The sequence below is a fragment of the Ischnura elegans genome, chromosome 8, assembly GCF_921293095.1.
Source record: "Ischnura elegans chromosome 8, ioIscEleg1.1, whole genome shotgun sequence".
Taxonomy (NCBI): Eukaryota; Metazoa; Arthropoda; class Insecta; order Odonata; family Coenagrionidae; genus Ischnura; species Ischnura elegans.
The window spans coordinates 6,943,809-6,963,136 of NC_060253.1; the positions used below are offsets into that span (position 1 = coordinate 6,943,809).

The following is a 19,328-nucleotide window of genomic DNA, read 5'->3' on the forward strand; positions in this document are numbered from 1 at the left end:
CAGAGTTTTAATCAAAAAATTCAGAAGTGATCTATTTCCGGTGTGGTGCTTCCATCTCCATGTTGTTTTGGTAACTGAACGTTCGATGTTGAATAACAAAAGATACACGTACTGCGTACTTTGGTCGATTTTGTGGAAATATATTTATTTCATTTAAAATAAACCCATATTGCATAAAGGATCAGATTTAAATGCGATCTGAATTAATTTTTACATACTAATTTAAGACATTCGTAGTAATCTGGGGTTAATCCAGAAGAATTCCATGTTACCACAGTTATCCCGGCATCGTGGTTGTTTCGAAGTCAATTTAGGAATTATCTGTACATGATGATTGACGATATCGAAGATATAATATCAAATTACGATGTGACACCAAAGGAGCGTCAGGAAGCTAAAGCCTTTGTAAAAGTTAGAGCGAAGAAAGTTTTTACCGAAAATGAAAACCATGAGTGTGTGCCCGACGCTGTGAATTTTCAAAGCTATGTTCCAGGGACTCAAAAAATATACATCAAGACTTGGGGTTGTACGCATAATAGTTCTGACAGCGAGTATATGGCAGGGCAGCTATCTTCTTTCGGGTATAAGCTAACCGGTAAGTTTCATGTTAGACCTTTGTGCATGTAAGGTGAATCGCTTAGCAAATGTCCTCTCTTCTTTCATTTACTGAAGATAGGAAAGAAGATGCCGATCTATGGATCCTTAACAGTTGTACTGTCAAAACGCCAGCTGAGGATCATTTCAGGTAAGGTTATGTATGTGCTTAGCGTCGAGTACGTCCCTACGGGCTTGTGTTTCTGCAATGCAATTATTTTTATTGTTGTATTTTGAACCCTCCTTTCATCAGAAATTGACTCTGCTTTATTAATTCTGTATTTTCTCAGGAATGAAATTCAAGCAGCTAGGAAAAGCGATAAACGTGTAGTTCTAGCTGGTTGTGTTCCCCAGGGTCAACCACAATCACAGTTATGTAAAGGGCTTAGTGTTATTGGTGTTCAGCAAATAGACAGAGTCGTTGAAGTTGTTGAAGAAACTCTTAAAGGTAATATTGCTTTTTTTTGTAAATCTATCATTTATGTTCTTTTGAAGACCAATTGGTCGCTCGTATTTATTATGATGACAACCTCCCATGCTGAATGATTAGGTAATTGCTAAGTGCATAGTGTAAAAATTGTCCTGGCGGTAAGTTTCAATTTAAATAATGTTCGGGTTAGACAAAACATTTTTAGGTTTATATCTTTTATACACAGGTTTCTGTGTTATGAAAAGTGTTTGATAGTTATTTCTGTTGAATTGTTGAAGTCTTTTAATCCATTTGCAATCCTTAACTAGAGGAAGGATTCAAAGTTTTCGAGGTACAGTGATTAGTGCACCCCCAGGAATGCACCTCTTCAAACGAATCTCCCAAATCCCCAAGATTGTTGTTGACAATGACCTTGGTTTACATGTTATCTGAGAGACCAAGAGCACATGTTACCCTAATTGATTTCAGTGTAACATTTTAAATATGTAAGCTTTATCATCCATTTAATGTTCCAATATAGTAGGGTGACTTATCATTTTGCCCCAATGCCTATGGTGTGCATAGCATTGAAGTGTCTCTGAGGCTCAATAGTGTGGCTGTTGGTGGAGTCCTGAATGAAGGAATGGCAGCAGTGCAAAGGCTCGTGTGCTGCTGTGCATTATTATTATTATTATTATAATTCTTCCTTATTGGGCGAAATTGGGACTAGAAAGTCCCATCTTCCATCAAACCCCTTAACATTGTAGAGATGCTGGGAATTGAACCTGGGATCTTTCAAATGCAAAGCAAAGCATGGGCATACCCAGTGAGGGGCAGGAGGGGGCAGCTGCCCCCTCCTGCCCCTCACAGATTTAGGGTATGGTCTGAAGTGAACCTGCTGAAAATTATGATAGTACATAAATGATATTAGTGGTAGATGTCCTTTTTCACTGACGTCAGGGGTAGAGTGTTGTCACTTCCCAGTTAATGCCCCTATCCAAATCCAACCATCTCCCAAATGAGCCCCTGAAAATATTTTCAGGTACATAATGACCTTGATGCTGGGGAGCATAAATGATAAAGAATGTCTAATAGTAGTTGCTTAGTAGTGAATTTTAGGTATTTTAAGTGCTCATCATTTTAAATATTTCAGTTAGAATAAAAACATTCTTAGGATTATCAATTCTGATATTCCCTTTGTAGCAGAAATATTATTATGCCATAAAATTATTGTTCACAAATATGTGTAATCTGAACAAGGAGCATGATTCATATTTAAGTTTAGAATACGGTAAAGCTCTGGTTGTAAACCAGTTTCAGCAAAATAAATAAAATTAAGTGAACAAACACCTATAATGTGGTGTGCATTGAGTTTATATACAAAATATGTCATTGGATGAATTGAATGAAAAAATTCATTCGTTGAATCAAATATTTACTGAATTTCAGTGTGGTAAATTTGAAGTAGGTAAAAAATGGATATTGCTCAGCAAAAGAGCACAGATGAGGAAGTAGAGGCGGATTATGCTTAAAAAATAGACAAAAGTTTCAATACAGTCATCATAACGTTCATTTTATTTTGTGAATTATGGAGCCTCAATCATTAAATTTAGTATAAATAACTTTCGTACCAAAATAAAGATAATATTTTCTACTATAATTGTTGTATTTTGTTTTTAATCTCAAATATGACAAAACCTGTCAGACCCTTCTGCCCTCCCAGAAAAAAAAATCCTGGATCCGTCCCTGTGAGGAAGTATAATAACTAATCTGCAGAACTTCTTTATTTTTTCACTATTGCATTTAGCATTATCATCATGTATCATCATTGCTCTATATATGATTTAGTGTTAATGAAAAATATAATAAGATGACATTAAAATTAATGGTTGTTAATATAATCATAGAAGTGTGCATATTTGGAATCAATTTGGGAAAAGATGGAGCAAGACATACATACATAGTTCTGATCATGGTATTAGCCTTTAAGTCTTTAATGTAGGAATGATATGCATCGATATTGGACTAAAGTTTTAATTCTCTGTCAAATATTCTGCGACATTACTGTGCAAAATAGTTTTCAGCTATGAGCAAAACTACTTTATACATTTTTTGCTGTGAGAAATGAATTGTTTCCATGCATATACATACTAAATGATAACTTAGGAGATTTGATTTTAAATCGATTGAAGTTAAATTTAAGGGAGTATTATGTGTGTCATTCACTTCTGCTGCCTGTAATAACATGCATGTTTGATTTGACTGCTTTTGTGAATAAATGGTAGAATTATTATCTAAGGGCTTTATTTGTTGCCATTAAAGTACACTCCCGATTATCCCAATGGCTAATGATGGGGAGATAAGGCATGAATAAGTGGAAAACACGGACAATCCAAACCTTCACTTAAATGTCTTGTAATATTAATAATTTACATAAAACAAACAACATATTATTATTTATGCAGTCATTCTGTTATTTGAGAGCGCTTCCCGGACTCATTGAGAGCTTACTCCGCCAGTTCGCGATCTTTTAAGCTGCGATAACAAGGTTGTGCTCGTATTATTAATGCTTTATGTAAGGCATGGTTTCAAAAACCACACATCCATGGCTGTGTGATCACGAATATAGAAAAGTGGTTCGCACGAATGCTTCAAAACTACTGCTCGACATCAGAAACTACACTGTCAGGCACCACACTACGTAGTCACATCTCGCACTAGTTGCTCGGGTCACAACTGCTGCGCGCCGTGTATCCGTGATCAAGGAGCGTGGTCGCGCACTCCGAGGCTTGGAAAACAGAAACACGGTGCTCCCGTGAATGCAGCTAGTGCGTGATCGCTTCCATTTTACGAAGGGATTTCTAACGGAAATAATAAGCCCCGATGTATCCTAGCATTAGTAACGTAATTCCGATGGTTTTGCGTCCGATTTTTCTCATAAAGATCATGGAGAAAAAGTTGAGCGAGCGTGAAAATCGTTCACGGATAATCTGCATCCGAGATAAACTGCAGCCGTGTAATTGGGAGTCTTCTGTATTTACTATTTGTTGTTCTTAATTTATTTCAGGCAATACTGTTCGACTGCTCAAGTCCAAACGTGAGAAGGGCAAAGGGAGACTGGGAGGGGCTCCGTTGGATCTTCCTAAAGTGAGGAGGAACCCTCTCGTGGAAATAATTCCCATAAACACTGGATGTCTTAACCAGTGTACCTACTGTAAAACCAAGCATGCCCGTGGGGAATTAGGAAGCTACCCTCCAGGTAATCTATGATGATTTAATAGAGATTACTGGTTTTCAAATTGGCATGTAATTATATTTTCACCATCTGTTTTCACTGTATTGGTTACAGAATTTTTTTTTTTTTAATTCAAAGGTATTTTTTATTCCACATGTTTGATTTCTTGTGTGTTTTGATAAGTGTAATGTTTCTGTATCAGGAAATATGTATGGTATAATGGGTGTAATTTAATGGTTTAGTGATTGAAAATTCAAAAATTTGTTGAATATTTGAATGACTTAATTTATTGTTATTTACTTATTGAACTTACATTCAGAGGCCTCACAAATTAACGGCTTCATTCATACACCAGCAGTAAATGTACCATATACAGTGCAACCTTGATAAAACGAAACCCTGCGGTGCTCAAATAAACACTCGCTATAGCGAATTGTCACTTTACCGGAGGTGGAGCAAATAATAGCCAGTATACCTATTGTAAACACTAACACAAGAACAGGTTTGGTGCGGCGACAGAGAAATTTCTATCCAATTAACGTAAGCATAAATCCAGACAAAAGGTGATGTTTTTTTTACTTGAAAAAGGAATGTAGAATTTTTTTAATTGAATAAACTAAAAGCTCAGTTTAAGCTCTTCGCATATGCCATCATTGCTGCCTCGTACTGCAAGGGTTTTGTCGGGGAGTTGATTGTAAAAGAGTGCCGTTTTGTCTACATTATATCATGCAGTGAATACTTCCCAAGATATTCCGCCAGGATCAGAGTCCTATCTTCCACGACTTCGGGTTTACACTGCTGGCATCTTCAGCAATTCTGAACAGAGATAATGCTTTTGTGCTTTGAATTAGTATAACCAATCTTAAGAGCTCTCGAAGTTCTTGATTCTCAATCTATCCCTGAAATGCTCCACTTTAGCCTTAAGCATAGCCCTTTTCTCAGTAGTTCCCGCAGATTGTTATGGGGAAAACCACCCGAACAAAGCTCCTTCTAACTCTTCATGATCTGCATTCCTCAGGTGCTTTTGTTTATTTTTTAATCGTGAAGTGCGAATAGAAAGATAAATTAATTACGCCACTCTCGTATTACTCTATTTTTTTCAATTTCTTGCCTAGCCTTGCTCTGCATTTTTTGGCCTGGGTGTCTACATTCACATGTTCTCTATTCACGAACACGAATTTTTTTACATGCCAATCCTATGGTCAATTGGTGGTGCCTCGGCTATTTCTCGTAATGGTGGGGGTCTCCCAGTAGTCCGTACTCGCTTTAACGAGGTTCCACTGTATAAAGTTGTGGAAGAGGCACACTCCTGCTTAGTTAGAGAAGCCAACTACATACAGTCAGATCCGGATTTAACGTCTTCGCATTTAACGTTTTTCCGCATTTAGCGTTTATTTTTTTGGGTCCCGATTCATTCCCTATTAGGACAATATAAAAATTATCCGTATTTAGTGTTTCCGCATTTTGCGTTTTTCCGCATTTATGGTTGTAAAAATTTGTCCCGCTCAAGATTTTTTTTGCTCGATTTAACGTTTTTCATGACGGTTCATCCAAATCTTCGAATTTATGCTCATCAACAAGAACAGTCTCATGAAAGTTTACCAAGAGTCGATAGAATCTACCGGGGAACGCTTCTTCAACTGCTTTCTTCCGCGAGCGCAGCGCTGCGACCTTCAACTCGCAAGTTGGGTGATTTGTCTTCTCGTAACGTTTCGCTCCCCTTCTGATCCAAACACCAGGCACTTTTTGTATCAGATCCGATCTAATGGAGCAAAGTCATCCCTTAATAACCCTCGAACTACCTTATCCTTCACTTCTTGAACTTGACTTCGATGATACGTGACGACTGATGACACGAGTTATCCTCCGAGGGCCGCTACAATAATGGTTTTCTCGTTATGTTTTCAATTGATGGCTTATGCCCCTTTAAACTCTACTCCCTACGGGCAGTCCAGTATTAGCCCAATATTTTTTCAGTCGGCTACTTTCTCTTTTCAAAAGAGGAGGCCCAATATCAATTGCGCAGTTCACAAGAAGATTCTTTCTATAATCCATTCCAAGGTCAGTTTCCACGGAGGAACAGCGAAAGAACAGAGGAAGTGTTTCCCCTGTCATGACCTTGAGTGAGAGCATTCTTTCCCTACGGAACAACATTATTTTACATCGTAATTTAGATATCCCGGAGCCAATTTATCGGCATGCGGCTGGTTGATATCGCTGTCAATTCAAAAATATTTATCTCGTGCTAATTAATGTCAAAAGAGAATGACAATCGGAGTTTTGACGAACTATCACGGTCCATGACTCAAAATAAATCACTCATGCTGGAAAAAAAATCACCGCATACTCACGGTAGAAGAGATAAGCGCGGAAAAATACGAAAATCCGGCAGGTATCCCTTGGTGGTTGACTTCGACATCATAACCCTGACGAAATTGCCAAACTCCAGAGGCACTGACAATTTTTCGGATGAAATCCAGTTCTGTTGAAGATTAAACCTTTTCACTTAACAGAGTTTAGCTAATCGTTATTCAAGGTCCAACCAAATTTTATTAAAAGCTGCCGAGAAACAAGGCGAGTCGGAGTCAAGGCGATCAGCGCGCCGCGTAAGCCACTTCTCCCGGCTCCATTCGACCTGCATAAGGCCCCGGGTACGATAGGAGCGGCGGGCGGCAAGCGGCGTGAGCGGCGCCGCTCTGATATCGGTCCTCATTTAGTTGCGTGTAAATCCATTGAGGGTGGGTACGATATGTTTGAGCGGCGCCGCCCAGTGCCACTCATGCTTCCAAGTCCAGACCGATTTCTTTTCCACTGCCGCTCAGTAGATTCATCCTTCAGTGTAGTTGAAAACGTAAGCAGAAAAACATCAAAGTAGTGAGAATACGGCCAAATAAAGGAAGACTGAAGTTAGAAAAGGTGAGAAACCTGAGCGGTTAGAAAATTGTATTGTAGCCACCGCTGCCGCTCAGGTTGCCGCTCGTATCGTACCCGAGGCCTAAGGCCGCGGATATATGACAACGAATCTGGTGTTATCATCGAGTTGAATCACCATCGACCTGTACGCATACTAAAATAAGATTCTACTTTTTTGGATGACCTCGAAATCCAAAATGTGAGCACAGGAAGCTTTTTAAAGGCTCATAAATCCCTTGTTTTGTCGAGGCAACAGAAAACGTTAAGTTGGCAAAATTCCAGAAAACCTCCCTTTCACTAGATATTCGGTAGTTGAGAATTCGGGATTAGCGATCTTCTGCTGTCCCTTTATTTCACTCATTCCTCATGATTTTTCGAGTTCCTACTTACACCTTTTCTTATTATATTAGAAGAGCTATAGTCACCTACATGTCACATTTACAGAAAAAAGTCTAAATTTCATCGAGACCACTGAAATATGCATAAAAATGGAATCACTAATGTCCACAATAATAATCTGTGTGGCAATGCTGCTTTTAAGTTGATGTTTATTTGAATTTTCTCAAAATATTTCATTAAAACAATTGTCATCCTCTCATTACTTATTTTTACTAGGTACCCATTTTTTTAGCCGATTTCTGAAAAGTATTATCCAACCTTCATAGGGTAGAGAACATTTCATTAAAGAATTTTTTGCTGCATTCAGCACCTTTTAGTTACTTAAAATAATATTTTTTATTCATAAAAAGCCATTCCAATCATTACAGACCCTAAAACCTGAAAAAAATGGCAGGTCCTCATTTAGTGTTTTTCCGCATTTAGTGTTTTAAATTTTGTCCCCCCTGAAAAACCTTAAATCAGGATTCTACTGTATTTGTATTTTTCTTAATCATATCGCCAGGTCTTAGGAATCTTAGCATGCACTTTTAGCCATTTTATGAGCCTTCCACGTATTTATGCAGGAATATTTCCTAGTCTGAGACCACGGTGCGAGTATTTTATTTGGTATATTATATGCTAAACATCTGTAGGTTACCCATTAATCCATGAGGCTTGAGGGTGGAGCAGGCAGATGGGGAATTCTGTTTAGACACTCATCTTCTTGCAGCTGTGATCTTGGGGCAAAAAAGGAGTGCCTCTTTGATGACTACTTGTATATTGATTTGCATGGGCACTGTGAAAGTGAATACCAATTGTTGGAAAATTCTCTCACCCATTAAATATCAGATTGTATGCCTGAATGTATGCTTGAATATTATCTTTGGTACACTTTTCATTAATTTGTGGAAGTGTGGCACTTACTGTTGGATAACTGGACCAATTTAATCATATCTTTAGGTGCCTTTATTTCAAGAGTAGTATGTATCTAACCTAATTTTCATGAAGAAATTCTGGCACCATCATCCTGTTGAGAAAAAAATTACAATCCACTTTGTACTTATACCTTTGGTGGAGTCTTTCCATAAATCAAGAATTGATTAAGAAAGCGACATCTAGACAGTTTTGGTATCTGTAAAATACTGTCAAAGGGTTTGAAGTCTGTTAGTGGATGCTGATTTTTCTTGTACAATGTTCTTTGTAATGGTGCTTGCTGAATTTCATATTTTCTCAGTTAACTTGTGCTAATTTATGTCCTTTGATATGCTCTCGTTTGACATAATTGTGTCATTTTGGTAGATGAAATTGTTGATCGTGCCAAACAGTGCTTTGAGGAAGGAGTCAGAGAGTTGTGGCTGACGTCAGAGGACACAGGTGCTTACGGAAGGGATATCGGAGCAAGCTTACCTGAACTCCTCCATAGGTTATCAGACGTTATTCCTGATGGCTGCATGATGCGCGTTGGAATGACCAACCCTCCTTACATCCTGGAACACTTGGAGGTATGTCCATGGCTATTTCTGTTTTATTTTATTATTTTAAGACATTTACATGAGAATAAGTCCTTCTGAGTTGGCGACTAAACTATGATGTGTCTTCAATTGTTCGGCCAACAACAGAGACCATTGCTATCCATAAACCATAACTCTTGTGCTGATTTTTGTGAAGCTTCATAGACGTCAATTCAAGATGGACTCAGCTTTCAGTAAGCCACAAACATTGCAGATCCTCATACTCGTTCGTTATCATTATCACATTATCGTATTCATGCTTGTGTCCTCTCTGGTCGTAGGCCTAAAGCTGTGCAACACCTAATTCTCTCTTTATCCCAGAAATCCTTTTCTCTTTTCCTTCTTCTTTTATAATCACTCTTTCCTCACCGAATCAAACTGGAGTTGACCCTCTCAGATTTTGATGAAAATTGAATTGAATATTTGCCTCCTCAAATGAAAAAATACCAATTCGAGAATGTTTTGCAAAAATCAGCTATTTGAAGGTATATAGTGGTACCTCGATCTATCGTTTTTCAGGGGGATGGATGAAAAAAATGATGAATGCAATCGATGCGGCAATGTTTGGCCGGTTTGCCTATGTCCCAGAAAACGTTGGATTTTTGTGAATCATGATATTCATTAAAGGATTCATACAAGATTTTAGCTGATTACAGGAATATTATTACTTTATCGAAACACTTAGGTCATATTGTTGATTTGTATCACTTGTATCACTTTCAAATATCCGAAAGGAACACGCTGCCTTGCTAAAATATGTATGCACTCCACTCGGCATTTGCACTGCTATTATGGATTTCTCTCTGATGTAAAAATTCTCATCCATCAAATGCCATTTCCAGTACACGTATTCACGAGAGCAATGTGCATGTTATGCCTAAAACAACCGATTTTGCCGGTGCAGTGATTGGTTGTGAGATGGATCACATAGGCCAAAAATAGTCAATTACTTGTAATTTTCCTTTCTGATAAATATATTTTTCATGTAATTTAGGCAATGTGTAAAGCGTGAACAATTTTGCATTAATCGTCAGTGGCACGCCCACCTGATCCTCGGCTTCATCCCACTTGTTGTTTTCACCGGGTAGCTCGCTCTATCCCCACCCCTACCGTCATGTGCTGGCGGACAGCCCAGGTCGTTCTCCAATATTCACGCGCTTCTAGCCTGGATTCTTTTCTTCATCTTCAATTATTTTCACTCCATTTATTAAAGTTCTCACTTGTTTCTTCAGAAAGGCTATGGTCTGAAGAGTGATAAAAATAAAACTAATAAAAATGAAACCTGGCTTTATTAAAACCAAACAGAAAACATTCGCTAGTTTGAAGTCAACCCACCCAGGAAAGTATGGAACCACTCGTATGAGGTGAAGTTCGGAACTGATGCTATCGCATATGGTGTAAGCAGAGCAAAAGCTGGGCTGAAAAAATTCCAGGGCGAGAATCGGAGAGGCGAGAAACATGTTTCTATTGTTCTCGTAAAACTTGATATTTTCTTTCGAAGCTAAGGTCTTTGTAATACGATCACAGTGCGAGCTGGGACCATTTTTTATTTCGGAGAAGAGGATAGCTTCAGAGGTGGGGAGGCGAGTGCTGAATGGAGGGGGATAGCGGATCTTGGGAAATGCACTAATGTAACTATTCCACGACACTCCGCTTCTCCCTATTGTATATCAATCTCCTGGGAAAGATTCAAACTATGTGTCCGTCATTATTAGCCACAAATAACTCGTTGTAAACACTTGGTCTCATTTTCGTCAAGCGATGGATGCGGGAAAATTATACGACGGGACCGTGATCTTCAAAACGATCAGTGTGGGAAAACGATACTTCAGGGAACGATAGATGCGGAAAAAAATTACATTGTTTATATGAAACTTAATTTGTGACCAGGAGCGGCGAACAATGAATGCGGGAAAATGATCACTACAGGAACGATAGATCGGGGTTCCACTGTATTTGAATTGGCAGTGTTTCACAAACATAAAATTTTGGCGTCACATTTTTTGGAAAGACATTAAATAATCTTAGACTCTTGAGTTTGTAGTCATTTTTCTTTTTTTCGCATTAGGAAATGGCAGTGGTTCTGTCTCATCCAAGAGTTTACAGCTTCCTACATATTCCTGTACAGTCGGGCAGTGACATTGTTTTAGCCGACATGAAGCGGGAGTATTGCAGGGCAGACTTTGAGAAGGTTGTGGACTTTTTAAAAGAGAGGTAATGTATATTTTAAGTAATGTACTCTAGTGTATTACAGTGGAAGAATGTTATAGTGAGTGCTGGAGATCCCTGGAAAATCTTTTTTTTTTCTAATTATTCTGGTGGAAAGTAGAAAATTTGGCTTGTTTATGCATTTTTATTTGTCTAGCAACACACCATTGGTGACCAATCGAAATCGAATCGAAAATGAGTGTTATGTTGTGGTAAAAAAGACACACTTCAAAATGAATAAGTGCACATATTGAATGTCAATGGAGCAGCTACAGTCAAGGTGAAAATCCATGGCTGGAGTGTGCTGTTTCCATGAATGTACAGTTGGTATACAATGGTATATAAAAGTGTGTGACTTGGACTGGCTCCTATTATTCTCCAGAAAAGTATTATAACATTCCCTTTACTCCTTATCTTCACAAATCTAGTTCATACAAATTGCAAACACTTGTTTATAGATTCTTCCGGCAAAAACATCGGGAACGATGTTGCATACACCTTAATGCCACTATTTTCATTACAATACTTCTCTATTCTTTATTCCACATCATCAAAAAGAATTGTCGTCCAATATTGTTCGACTCGATTGTTTGTCTCCCATTGTCATAGAGAGATTGTTACATAAGCCCATTTTAAAGAAATGTGTGAAGGGCTGTAACCATATCCTTATTTAGTGGGTACATTTTACAATCTAAGCCCCAATGCCTTCAAGTGTGACCTCGTATTGTTATTATTTCATTTAAGTCTATGAATTGCGTAGAAACTAATACAAGAAAATGAACTGGCACTTTAAAAATTATTGGTATACATTCAGCACTTTAAACTCTACCGCAAAATATTTGGAACAATTACTATGGAAACGCATTCATACATTTCCTTCTTCAGCTGATTTCACTTTACACTTTCGTCATTCTCGTGTTACGTTCTTGTAATCAATTTCTTCACATTCTCCACTTTTTACCCATTGTCAAATTCGAACAAGCAAATAAACAATTAAAATAGCAAAATTTAAAAAAACATGGAAATCAGCAAATAGTTCCACGCATGCATCAGTCAGTAACATGACCGTGCTATTTAACTGAGCGTCCACAGCTATTACACTGAGTGATCAATTTCATGGGGACATTGAATTGCGGAAACAATCACTTCCTCATTGTGATACCGTCTTGGATAGGGGGATGTCCACATTCCTGTTACATAACTGTGGTGGAGTATTGCCCCTTTGTACTCTAGTGTGAACTCGTTATCCTTCGATTGTTGTGTAAAGTATTAATTCTGAAATCCCATGGATATAAGATGCAAAAAGTGAAAAGACAATAATTCAACATGTTACACAATACATATACTTTTCTGGAGGAGTGCTCTTTTTATAGAGTAAATAAATTTAAAAAAACTTAACTTTAAAGTCCTTATTATCTATCAAAGCTCCCACAAGAAGATCTGTGCTGGATTAACATCCCCTCTCTATCCATTCATCCACAGACAGTGCCAAACTACTTACTTCGATAATCCTTATCCCTAACGTCTGAGTTGTGAAGTATCAGTCACTTATTGGGTATAACATATCCTGACATGACTTTTCACTGCATGACATATGTGTCTTTGGGATGCAACTTTAGTAATTGATGCAAAATTTAAAGAATGTGTCCAAATAAGATGCAATTCTAACCTTATCTCAAGTTATGTGGGTGGGTGGGTGTGTGGTCATGCGTGGGTGGTCATGACAGAAATAAAACCCAAAAATGTGGTGTGTACCTTTTATTCCACGCGTCACCATGCATGCAAGGAATCACACAAAAGGAAAAAGGCAACCATACTATCTGAGTCTCAAGGCATGGTGTCACTGAATGATTTCCCATTCAGAGGGCATGGAGTATTTTTCAGGAAATCCATGCAGTATACAGAATAATCCCACACAATAAGGAGATAAGATGCCGTGTACCATTCCATCTTGCTCCAGTCTGAGCATTCTCTTGACATATTTAGTATTTTATTTAGTACGGGCTGTCTCAACATTTGATTATTTGAAACAAGGAATCTTTTCTGATTGACTAAGTCATATTTTTTTTGAGATTGATTTATTGATTCAGCATTGCAGTCAGTCAGTCTCTGAATATTTCAGGATCATGTGAAGGCAGGTGTCTGTGTTAGGGTCCGTTGTTTCCGATAATTGTCTTAAATTCTATAGATTCACAGATGTACAAAGCTGATTAATGACAGCTTATCCTGTGCTAAAACCGGAAGACCATTATATCAGCCAGTGGGCATCAAGAGTTGATTTTTTGGGGTTCAAAGGGCAATCTCAGTCAGTGTAGCACAACAGGCTGACTGAGGCGTGAGATGGTCTGGTGCCCTGGAAAACTCTTTAGTCTGTGGCTGTCTCAGCAAATTAAGCTGTAAAATATTTATTTTTATGAAACTTAACTATGCATTGTACAGCAAACTCCCGATTATCTGGGATAATGAATGGGAGAAATGGCATGAATAATCTAAAAACGGCATGAATACACTAATAATCCAAACTGTCACTTTAATTTCTTGTAATTTTCATCATTTACGTAAATCAATCAATCAATATGCACATTTAATGTTATTTTAGATTGCTTTTGGGAATCATTAACAGCATTATTATGTTGATCACTTACCAGTGAATCAACCCGGAAGTTGGGTTGGATAGGAGAGGTAGAGTGCTCTCCAAACTTAGCCACTAGTTTGTGACCATCACTCATTAATGCCAGTGGGGGGTTCCTTTCCCTGGGCCTCCTTGCGCTTTGAGGACTTTTACCGGGGAGTGTCTGATAGCTTCACCCAGGATGTGAACGTTGTACCCTTGCATCAGTAGCGAAACACAACCCATGCGGCTATCATGATCCCATATTATGTTGGTAATTACATATCACAATGTTCTGTGCATAATAGCTTTCCTGTTTAAGGTACGTACTTCGAAAGGAGTAATTGCAATGTCATATTCTTTGGAGTAATTTTTCATTATCAACGGTATTAATGTATTTTGTTTTATTATAGGGTACCTGGAATAACTATTGCCACAGACATAATTTGTGGATTTCCTACTGAAACTGAAGCTGATTTTGAAGAGACTATGGACCTCTGTAAAAAGTACAAGTTTCCCAGCCTTTTTATCAATCAGTTTTTCCCTCGGCCAGGGACCCCTGCCGCTAGAATGCCCCGCGTGCCACCTGCGGAGGTGAGGGTTTCTCTCTTTTGCTCCCTTACTGTGTATTTCATCTGTATTCCTCTACACATAGTTGTTCTCCTTTGCCTTTCTTCTCCTGTACCTTTTAATAAGACTTCCCACGTTTTACTTTTAAGGGAATTTCCTTTTTTTGTCCACTAATGTAATAAACTCTTGATAATGCAAAAATTCATCGGCAAGGAAAAATCAGCCCTTCATATTATTGAATTATGTTATTTCAAGAAATTTAAGTACATCTTAAAAATCATTTACTGTGGGTTTTCAACTGTCATTTTTATTTTCAGAATACATAGTTTAAAACACAATTAGCTGTTATCTGTGAGAGTATTCTTCAGTAAATGTTGTTGCAGTAGATTTATTGGAATTAATTATCGTGAAATGCATATTCCATCTTGTATCAAGTTATCTACACATCTTTGAAATGCCCTTACTTCCAAAATTTAAACTAAAAATGCATTGTCCTATTTTATATTATGAGTGAAATTCCAGAAGCGTATACAATTTATTGGGATGGGGTTGGTGTGGTGGCTTGCCACTATGTCGGCCCATGCTCAAATCCCAACTGAGGTGGAGATTTTTCTGAGACGCTGCGTCAGCATCTCTGAAATATGTGGAGGGCACTTCATGCACAGCACTTTGTCCGTCAGATAGGACGTCAGGCCTTGTTTCCCCTTGGTGCCTTTGATTAGAGCAGGTTAATGCCGACACCAGGCTTCTCTCCACCCTTCCTTCCCATACCCCTCCTTCATGGTACAAATGACCTCAGCTGTTGGTTGCCACCTTCAAATACAATACCATACCAAAACATATGTATATACAGTAAAACCTCTTTACATCGTAATGGAGGGGGACCAAAATTTGGGCAATTTGATGTATGGAGGTTCATTATAGAGAGGTTTTAGTGGTAGGCACCATTTTTTCATATCCTATGGAAATGAAGGCACTACTGTCTTTTAAACCATTATATTTATGTGTTTAAACAAACATGCATGCAGTAGTGAAAATTATGTGCATTATTAATAATTACAGAAAGCAAGCGCTATCGCATGATTTTTGCCAGGATTCGAGAAAAACGATGTTATCTCTCTTAATTCAACAGTCACTTAAAATGATTAGGACAGTTGGAGACCTTTTTTCTTATAACATTTATCGCTGAAAATGTCATTCCATGTATGTAATCACGGCTGCATTAATGGTCTCTAGTTGGTTCGGTACGATTTGCGGAGGTAGTCAGGCTGTCTCTGGGATGTCTCCTTGGTATTTTAAGTGGAGGTTTAAGAGGTAAAGAGGTTCATTACATAGAGGTTTGCCTATAAATTTACATGTAGATCTGATGGGATGGTAGGGGTGGTATGAAGTATGGAGGTTTATGATGTAAAGAGGTTCACCACATAGAGGTTTTACTGTATATATTAAGTGTTGAAACCTGCAACGAGATTAAAATTCACTTACACAGAGATTCAGCCCAAGATGTTGGTTTGGATAGGTGAGAGTGGAGCTCACACCAAACTAACCCACAGCCTTGTGTACATATTTCACTGGGTATGGGGGCCAGTTTCTTTTTCTGGGTAACCTTGAACTTGAAGGATTTTGTTTGGGGCTGTCCGAATGCATCACCAAGGATTTGAACCTGGAACCCCTTGATCAGCAGCCAAGTGCTCCACCCACCTGCCTACCATACTCCCCGTGGTTCAAATTATAAGGCTAAATTAGCTACATTTGTTTATTTCCTCCATAAAGGGAAGTGAAAGTCTTGGGTCACGCCATAATGGGAATATAAATATGTGCGCCACTGACTTGTATTGATGTATATTTACTCATTCTGTTTGCCATGGAAGTTTCCCTGGTTATTCAATTTTTTCCCATTATTTCAGGTAAAAAGGAGGACAAAACAACTTTCAGAATACTTTAAGTCGTATCAACCCTACTCTCACAAAGTGTCTGAAGTACAAGATGTTTTGGTGACTGAATTATCACACGACAAGCAGCATTATGTTGGTCACAATAAATTTTATGAACAGGTGAGTTTCACTCTATGCTTCAAGTCAGATGCCCATGCCTCAAGTAAATCAGAATACATACATACTAGAATGGCAGACATTGCAGAACTGCCTGTTGTACCAAAGGGTGTTCTTTTGACATCCATCAGTTTGCATTTTGATTGAGGGGTTTTTAGCGCACAATATTTTCTGTCTCATGGCTGATGTGATAATTGTCAAAACTTGGGTGTTTTTAAATTTTAGAGTATGAAACCTTTTATTTGAAAAGTTAGATAGTAAGGGCTCAATTTTAGCAAATTTTTCTCTGACAGATATTTCCATCAATCACATTAGTTGTTGAAGTTCATGTATGGTCTTACAGTGTTTCTCTTTACAGTGTGTTTTCTTATAGTTGCCATCACTTGCCATGGTATGAAAAATGCATGCTATCTTAAGGGTTTGTAATGCATTGCCAGCAGATAAGAATTTTCAAACCAGTCTAAAAACAATTCTTGTGTCACCCAGGCCCTTTTGTTGCTCATCCAAATAACAGACAAATGCTACTTTGAATACCATTTCATTTTTCGAGGAGTTAGTGAATGATAAATCATACCTGGCTTTAATTTGAAGTCCCCCGAGGCATTAGCATCAAGCAGCAACGTGAAACGGTCTTTGAATACCTTGAAACCTTAACTCAGGTTTTTCTTCCCCGAAAATGTATGAACAAGATTGGATTCTCTTCTAAAACAATTCCGTTTCGTTGACATTAAAACTTAGTGGAGGGGGAAAGGATCAACTCTCAATCACAGATAGTTGTTCATCAGAAAGTGTTGTGGGGACTGTGCTATCAGCACTTGCAGATATGTATTGCTAAACTTAAACACCAGCTCACAGTTCAAAATTCTAGAACCAAGCGGAGCTAACTCTAAATGTCTCGGAGCAATCACCTTCCTCATCTTCCTTTATAGATTCAAATAAAGCCCCAGCTTTTGCACAAATTACTGTCTGTGATAGGGGAATATAATTCAAACGTTTATTATAAATCCAGGTAATTAGACGTCTTCACGTTTTCCAGCAATGAACTTCGTGTAGGTGTTGGTTGACCCCGTGGCTGAAGTGGGTGGGACTGATGTCACTGACATTTTAACCTTGTCTTTGTTCAGAATAACATTGCGGACTCTCGACGTATTGACCTTAAACTTACATGCAATATTGCACTGCCACACTGTATTCCTGAGACGCAGAATATCAAACCGTATTGCTCTCAAAAAACTCATTTCCACTAGCTCCAAACCTAATTAATGATCTAAATTAACTAATATTATTCAGTCAAAGAGGTGAGATAAATAACTTCGGTCGGTCAGCTGTCCGGACACATGAGGGTAATGTTTTTGGCCATTGCATGGCAATGGATTTCGACTAATATATAAACAGAGAATAAAATATGAGGCAAGCTATGCTGTTAATATGCATGAAATGAGTTTTATTTCATGTGCCCTTAGCACTAGTTCATGTTTGATCAAGATTGTATTAAAGGTTATTTGATTTGGTTAAGCAACGTTGGGATGCTTCCCTGAGGAACGAATTTGCACTATATCAAAATTGCACTAATCGAAATTGTGCTAAGTGAGGCATGGGTGTACTACAGCTGATAAGTTGTTTTGATTGTTTTGAAGCAATGTCATATGGCTAACCACTAAATTTATGAGAAATTAAAAATAGAATATTTTAATTAGGAATACATATACCTATACATATACAATCAATTGAAGTAATGCCCACAGTTACTGATTTTGGTTGGTATGAAGTTTTAATATAAAAGAAGGATCCTTAGGGATGTTAAGAATCCTCTCTTTTAAGTGACAAGTTCAATCACATGTTTTTGATGACATCTATAGCTTGAGCTTTTGGCCACATATAAAACGTTAGTGCAACCCAAGTGATGCTATATTTTCTGCATTTCATGAATTTTTGTATCAGTTTTTCATTGTACATAAAGGGTTTGAAATAGGTTTCTAAACCAAAGCAATACCTATGCTGTGTTGTTGTCTTGTATGAAGCATGATATTTCCAGATCTTTTTTTTTTTGTATCTTCTAAGGAAATTTTTCTCTTTATATATTTTTCGAATCTGGGGCTAAGAATTAAGCTATTACACTTGCCCAACAGTGGCACTCTTTGTGTATATGTATTGACCTTTACCACATGCATTTATTTGCTAGATAAAATGTCAAACTCAGGTAGTTGATTGTTCCTAACTAAATAAATTTTTAAGTGGATTTTTAATGAAATATGTGTGGCATTTTCCCACTTTTTAAAGCTCAGTGTTGACAACTTTGAATTGAAAAGATATTAGGTATATTAACTTCATATCTCATTATAACATTTGTGATGCAATTGATTTAACTGACATTAGTTTTTAATTATCTTTTTAAACTTTATGTAGGTTCTGGTGCCTAAGGACTCGGATCTTTTGGGAAGAATGGTTACAGTTAAAATTCTACAAGCCCAAAAGCATTGCCTTATTGGTGATCCAATCAGCATTGTTCCTCTAAAGAACCCAACTCTTCTCCGTCCAGCCCCTAAGAGTGTCGCTAATGGAGTAGAGGATATGTCCAAAGAATCTTGTGATTCTGGTAACAGCTTATCATGTTATTCTTGTTTGTCCTCAAAGCCCTCAGTAATGTCATGCAGTTTAATTGTTTTTATGTTTGCATTCCTAATCAGGTTACTGTGGATATTTTGGGTTTAGTTAACATTGTATCCACTCATCAAGTGAATATTTATTTTGGTACTAATTGGCAAATAAAGTTGTTACCTAAGTCTGTTTTGACCAGTGATCAAATCTATTCACTCATGCTGTAAATAAACGGATATTATTTTAGTTA

The 19,328-nt window shown here is 37.8% G+C and overlaps 1 protein-coding gene across 1 annotated transcript; it reads left to right on the forward strand.

Moving 5' to 3' along the window:
• Positions 1-66: 66 nt before the first annotated feature.
• Positions 67-19,328, forward strand: LOC124163672 (threonylcarbamoyladenosine tRNA methylthiotransferase). The gene is made up of 9 exons (XM_046540732.1): positions 67-595; positions 673-745; positions 885-1,042; positions 4,071-4,262; positions 8,829-9,031; positions 11,109-11,254; positions 14,273-14,453; positions 16,337-16,483; positions 18,887-19,328. The coding sequence occupies exons 1-9, from the start codon at positions 328-330 to the stop codon at positions 19,190-19,192; spliced, it is 1,674 nt and encodes a 557-aa protein (XP_046396688.1). The 5' UTR covers positions 67-327; the 3' UTR covers positions 19,193-19,328.